The 7053-nt window shown below is 36.8% G+C and overlaps 1 protein-coding gene across 1 annotated transcript; it reads right to left on the reverse strand.

The window, feature by feature from the left end:
* Window positions 1-3070: 3070 nt before the first annotated feature.
* LOC120174041 (microtubule-associated protein futsch-like) lies at window positions 3071-6562 on the reverse strand. The gene is made up of 7 exons (XM_039181031.1): window positions 6449-6562; window positions 5345-5786; window positions 5043-5261; window positions 4308-4922; window positions 4048-4073; window positions 3364-3777; window positions 3071-3279 (listed from the first exon to the last, which is right to left on the reverse strand). Exons 1-7 carry the CDS (start codon window positions 6560-6562, stop codon window positions 3193-3195), a joined length of 1917 nt encoding a protein of 638 aa, XP_039036962.1. The 3' UTR covers window positions 3071-3192.
* Between the last annotated feature and the right edge of the window lie 491 nt (window positions 6563-7053).

Here is a 7053-nt window from a genome sequence, read left to right on the forward strand (position 1 = left end):
AGGGCATATTTCAATTCTCCCATTGGAATTGAGTCATCGCTTCAGTTCTCGGATTATGAAAAATTTAGCTAAGCACGAAAAAAGTCATACTTAGCATAATAAAAAAAAGCTTGAAAATAAGAGAAAAATGAAAAAACTTGAAAAGTAAAAGAGAAAGCTTTAATAAAAATATAAAGAATAAGAGAATTGTAATATGAGATCTGTGTTTAGGCTTACCCCAAGAGGGTATTTATAGCCTCTCAAAGCCTAAGGATAAACAAAGAAATTAAAATAAAATAATCCTAAAGATAATTGCTTTTTTCTAAATTCAAACTTTAAACTAGTCTCCTAATGCAACTCTGCTTGTCCATCTTCCAAAAGGCGCGTTGAGTAGATCTTTTAGAAATCGCTGCTAACTGGACCTTCTAGATACGGCCATGTTAGACCGTGTCATGCCCAGAGTCGTGCCCATGTCTCCAGCTGTGACCAAATAATAAGAAAATGTAGAATGTGCCCATTTTATCACTATTTCTGGAAAGCAAGGACCTGCACGAAAATAAGCATAACACAACCAAATCAGCATAAATAAATCCATAAAATGGAAGAAATAACGAGCAAATATTAACGATTCTCAACTCTCATCAGTGATCAATATTCAACAACTATATGGCATTGGTGTTCAATGCAGTTATAGGGTACGTTCATCGATGCATTCTAGTAGTACTGATATTCTTTGTATGGCTAGTGGTTACATTATTACACCTACAAGAAATAATAGTGTCAGTTCATTAGAAGAAGCTGCAATTGAGTCTTCTAGTTTACTTACTCCTACAGTGTTGCTGCTGAACCTAGTGTCAATACTGAAGGTTTGCCTGCAGTTGATATACCCCACACGAAATGTCATCCGATGCTCACAAGGACCAAGTGTAGTATTTTTAAGCCTAAATCTTACTCAAGTTTTTTTGATGAAGATGTTCCTTCAAAGGTTAGTGATTCATTGCAATCTCCAAACTGGGTTATTGCATTTTAGGATGAGTTTGATGCTTTAAAGAAGAATGGAACTTGGACGCTTGTTAAGTTGACATCATGACGAGTTACAGTGGGTTGTAAGTGGTTGTCCAAGCTGAAGCGTAATCCAGATGGCTCAGTTCATAGATATAAGGCACGACTTGTTGCAAAGGGGTTCTCTCAGGCTCCTGGACATGACTATCTCGACATTTTTAGCCCTGTTGTGAAGTTTACAACTCTTAATGTTGTTCTCTCCTTGTTGTGTCTAATAACTGGGAATTGAGGCATGTTGATATCAACAAAGCCTTTCTTAATGGAGATTTGAAGGAAGAAATTTTCATGCAGCAACCTCTAGGTTTTGAACAGATGGTAGTTGATGGTACACTTCTCGTGTGTAAGCTGCAGAAAGCATTGTACGGGTTGAAGCAAGCTCCCCGTAATTGGCATGCCAAGTTGAAAGATGTATTTTTTTCAAATAGGGTTTCAAGTTTCTTGAGCTGATACTTCTTTATTTTTTACCAATGCCGGTGTTGAACGTGTTTATATTTTGGTATACGTTAATGATATTGTTATTACCGGTTCGTCATCTTCTGCAATTGCTGATGTTGTGTGCATGTTGCGTGACATGTTTTCCCTTAAGGATTTGGGGTCTCACAGTTATTTCTTAGGGATTGGAGTCAAACGACTTAATGGCTTGTGATACTCAGTCAAAAGAAGTTCATTTTGGAGCTTTTGGAGAAGGCGGTCATGAAGAATTCTGCACCATGTGCTACGCCTATGGTTCTTGCGTCTAAATTGGCTAAGGATGGTGAGTTACTTGTTGATCCTAGTATGTATCGAAGCATTCTTGGGTCATTGTTATATGTGTGTCATAGCAGACCTGATATAGCATTTAGTGTTGGAAAAGTCTCTCAGTTTATGCATTCACCTCGCGAAAGCCATTTGTATTCTTCGTTATCTTGCTGGTACTGTGGGGGTTGACAATTTCAACATTTTCATATGCTAACTGGGGTGCAAGTGTCAATGTTCGACAATCAATTTCTTGTTATGGTGTGTTTCTTAGTAATCATTTGGTTGCATGAAGTTCCAAGAAACATAAATCTTTATCTCGATCAATAATGGAGGTCGAATATAAGAGTTTAGCTGATGCTATAGCAGAAGTCACTTGGGTGAGTACACTGTTAGCTTATCTAGGGTTGAAGCAGCATGATAAATCAGTGATATGGTGTGATAATACATGAGCAGTGGCAATGAGTGCCAATCTGGTTTATCATGCATAATCTAAACACGTAGATCTTGATGTGCATTTCATTCGAGAAAGGGTGGCTGCTGAGCAGTTGTGTGTGAATTATGTACCTGTAGCTCATCAAGTTGCAGATGATTTTTTACTAAGCCCTTGTCCAAAGCAGCATTTGAAGTGTTTCGAGAGAAAATCAAGGTGCAATTGTGTTCAAGACCAGAAGACCAAGGAATATTAGCAATATTGTGCACGTGTTGCATTGCATATGACCGTTGAGGTTGTTAATGGTAGTTGAGTTTGTTAGAATGGTTAAGGAGTTTGTTAGGCTAATAACTGATTCTAAGAGCTGAATATAAACAACTAATTATGTGTACTTTGGTGTATTGCTTTCAATTAATGAAACGTTAGCATTCTTTACTCATTCTTTCTAGTATCTCAACAGTTGCATTTACATGTGCACCCCTTGAATAATTGGAATCAAATAATTTAAAATAAAAAAAAAACAATTTTTTTTAAATTGATACTCACCCTCTACTCTCTTTTTCCCTCCCGATCACCCCTTTCATTAAAATTAAGTATTTTCGTAAAATATATTCAAATATCATATTGAAATTATAAGCATCTATTTGTAATATGTCCCTTAAATAATGTCGTATTATGATAGACAACAATTATTAACACTGATTCCATTTCATTTGAAGGATTCTCTTCTTTTTAGTAATTTCCAACTCCCAAAGCGGAAAAAGAATCAACCAAGCAAAATAATGAAATGTGCACAACAAAAAAAGGGGTTGAGAGAATCGTATAAAAGATGAATGCAAACATTTGATAAGCAAAAATTGGTCTCTCCTACATCTTAGGACCGACTCATTATTAGCAAAATATTGGAATAGAAAACACAAGACAGGAAACATTAGTTGCACCCATCAACGAAGGCCAACAAACTCACTTCACCGATGTCTGTTTCAGTTTTGCTTCTCACCATCTTCACTCTTCATCGAATTCTGTGGCAACATTTGCAAGGCTGGTCTGCTGCTCTTGCCACATGGTTGCTGCAATTGCAAAACAATAAAACGAAATTAATAACAATAAAGCATTTGAAAGCATTTAAAAGTACTAATATTTTACCACCCCACCTTATGACTGATCTCTAGTTTGTCAAACATCTTGTTTAGCTTCTTTAGTTGTCTTAAACTCAAACTTTCCAACTTATGCTTCGCTAATTCCTTCTCCACAATGTTCTCCTTCTTAAGGTTATCCGACTCTTGGGTCACCTTGCCCACTGTTGTCTGTTCCTTGTTTGAAGATTTACTTAGCTGCAAAAATTGAGCTTTCGATGGCGATGACAGTGGCATTGAGGTTGTAATAGTCTCACTGTTTGAGACAGGAGTTTTGTCTGCTAAGTCCTCCGCTGGCTTTACGCAGACATTGATTAATGCTTCGGAACCACCACATTCTACCATCTTCTGAGCTATGTCATCCACAATAGATTGGGAACCACTGTGGAATGAACTCACAAGGGTGGTTTCCGCTTCGGTTACATTTGCATCAACCGATGCTTCTTCAGACACCTTGTTTGTCATGGAATCCTCAGATGATGCCTCATCATCAGCAGCAGCAGATTCTTCTTTTGCTGTGCTGTCATCATCACCGTCATCAACAGTTTCTTCATTTACTGTGCTGTCATCATCGAATAATTCAGATTCTTCATACACCATATTCCTTGGGCCCTCATAGCTGTGGGCACCTGTTGGAATACTTCTACCTTTTTGTTCACATAAAGCTTCGGTTACATTTGCATCAACCGATGCTTCTTCAGACACCATCTTTGTCATGGAATCCTCAGATGATGCCTCATCAGTCTCATCATCATCATCATCAGCTTCTTCATTTACTGTGCTGTCATCATCACCATCATCAACAGTTTCTTCATTTACCGTGCTGTCATCATCGTCATCATCAGATGATGATGATTCAGATTCTTCATAGACCATATTCCTTGGGCCCTCATAGCTGTAGGCACCTGTTGGAATACTTCTACCTTCTTGTTCACATAAAACTTCCTCTTGTAGTTCATCAGCTGATGATTTGCTGTCAGATCCTGTGTCATCATCAATGTTGGAATCACCAAGGAACGCATCATCATCATCATTAGATTCTTCATTTCCCTTTTTTGCAGAGGATTCCATATGAACTTCTGCAGGGAGATCTGGAACACTTAGAGCAGTGATTTGCTCTTCAGCTAGTGATTTACTTTCAGATCCTGTGTCATTATTGAAGTCCGAGTCGCCAAGGAATGCATCATCATCATTAGATTCTTCATTCCCCTTCTCTTCTGAGGAATCCATATGACCTTCCGCAAGGAGAACCGAAACGTTTTGAGATACATCACCATGTCCATCAGCATGCTCTTCCGCTTCCGGAAGTATGGTTACATCATCATGCATTGCCTCCGTATCTGCTGATGAAGAATGATCAGAAACTTCTTCAGGTACATCCTCAACATTTGCAATTGATTTAGTCTCATCAACAACCGGTTCCTCGTATGCTTCCCTGGTCTCATCAGCTGCCGGTTTCTCATTTAAGTTCTCGATCTCGCATGCATCATTGGAAACAGCAACATCATCAGCCTTATCAGCTACCAATTCCTCATTTAAGTTGATGGAATCTTCAGAGACAGCATTATCATCAGAACCTGCAAGTGTAACAACAACCATTTCCGAAGAGAAAATTATAAATGGCTCGAAAAAACAAATTCCAGAGACTGGCATGTTTAAGAAAAAATTAAAGAGTGGAAAATAATTTGCTTTCATACCCTTTGGATCTATGATTCCAAGAGGATCATCTGCAGTCTTGTCTTCACCTTCTAGTTCAGTCTTCTCATTACTTTCTCTATATGAACCATCCTCGTGTATCAATTTCTCACCAGTCTCATCAGTTTCTACATTGACACACTTACTGTTTTCTTCAACATCATCTTTCAATTCCCTTTCATCTTCAAGAGATGCACTTAAATTCCGAGCCAAAGGTAGTTCTAATGTAACTCCGGCAAATGAGATGATCAATTTAAAAACCAAAAAATGGAATCTCAAATTCATTCATCAAAAATAAACTTACCAGATTGACAATTTTTGCTTCCATCTTCACCTTCTACCATTTCATCAACCTTTGCAGGCATTTTCTCACTCTCCTTGATACTCAATCCTGCCATGCTCTTCCCCAGCAACCTCACTGACCGCCTTGTACCGTAGGCGGGCTGAAATGAACCTTTCTGAGCGTTGACTTTGCTCCTACCACTCGTCAATGGAGTCTCAACTATATCACTCTTCCTCTGATCCTTAACCTCAACCTCAGGCACATTCAAGCTCTTGTTTTTTTCTTCCACGTCCATTGTTTTTCTTGAAGTTTTTCGGGTTCGGATGGTTGATTGTGTGCTTTGATGTTCATCCTTGCATGGTTTTCTCCTAGTTGAAGTCCGGGTAACAGTACCAAGAATCTCCTTATTCACAGTCTTTTCTGGGGACTGAGATTGATTCTGGAGCTCCTCAAAACCTTCAACCTGTTACAATCATTAATACAGAAAATGAATCTTTTCCTCTGAAAAATGTCACATTTTTCTAATTTCAAGAAATCGATTATTTTTCCTTGAGATTAATATCAGTTAAATGGGTTCTTAAAAACACAGTTTCTTTTTTCCAAACAAAATGATTGTTTTTCCCATGTTTTCTTGGAAACCAAACAGAATCTTTTCACAATAAAAAATATTACTATGATATCAGTAAATTATCATTTTTCATGTGGTTAAATGAATTCTTGAAAAAAGAGTTCATTTTCTTTCTTTTTCAATAAGATGATTGATTTTCCCATGTTTTCTTGGCAACCAAACAAAACCCTTCCATTGATTAAAGAATCAAATAATGGTATACCAGGCGAATGATAATTTTTCGTCTGATATTAAAATCTGGTAAACGGATTCTTGAGAAAAAAAGTTCATTTTCCTTTTTCAATAGCATTATTGCTTTTCCCATGTTTTCTTGGAAACCAAACAAAACCATTTCATGAGAATCATGACCAAAGAATCCATTAATGAAATACATGATTATTTTTCACCCAATTAAAATCCACAAAATTGATTGTCATGAGATATAAAATAAGTAGGCATTTCAAAGATTGAAACAAAGATAAAAACGCAGATCTGAAAGAACAAAAGAAAAGGCTTACCAGCTCAAGAGCGTTGAGAGCATCAACCATGGCAACGTTAGTGATGTTAGCTGGGATTTTGTTTCTCTTGCAAAGAAACTGGAGCTCTTTCCTCGTAAGGCATTGGAAATCCATTGTTTTTCAAAGATCGAAGTAAAAGAAACAAACGAAGAGTTTGTTTGGTTACTGAGAAATTCGTTTGGTTTGGGTGAAGAAATGCGGCCTTTTAAAGGTGTAAACGAAGTAAACCCTAGATCATATGACCGTTGAAGCGGCTGGATTTGAATTTTGAATTTAGGATTAGGATATTTTTTCTTTTTAAAAATTATGTGAAATTCCTAAAATCCCATAAAATAGTTTCCTAAATAATTAATCACATCAATTTCTTCCTATTTTATCCTCAATTATATGAATCTCTTCCTATTTTCTGGATGATAAATATTTCCGTATAATTTTATGTTTCTTTCTTTGAATGAAATAATTTTAAACAATATTTAAAATAAATAAACACAGACATTCAGAAAATAAAAAAACCAAACAGAAAATCTAATTAGTGACGCCTTCTAATATCGATTTAAATGATCTCGACGCTTTTTTTTCTGAAATAAAATGATCTGGACGCTTAA

Source organism: Hibiscus syriacus, unplaced genomic scaffold (genome assembly GCF_006381635.1).
Source record: "Hibiscus syriacus cultivar Baekdansim isolate YM2019G1 unplaced genomic scaffold, ASM638163v2 tig00112000_pilon, whole genome shotgun sequence".
NCBI lineage: Eukaryota > Viridiplantae > Streptophyta > Magnoliopsida > Malvales > Malvaceae > Hibiscus > Hibiscus syriacus.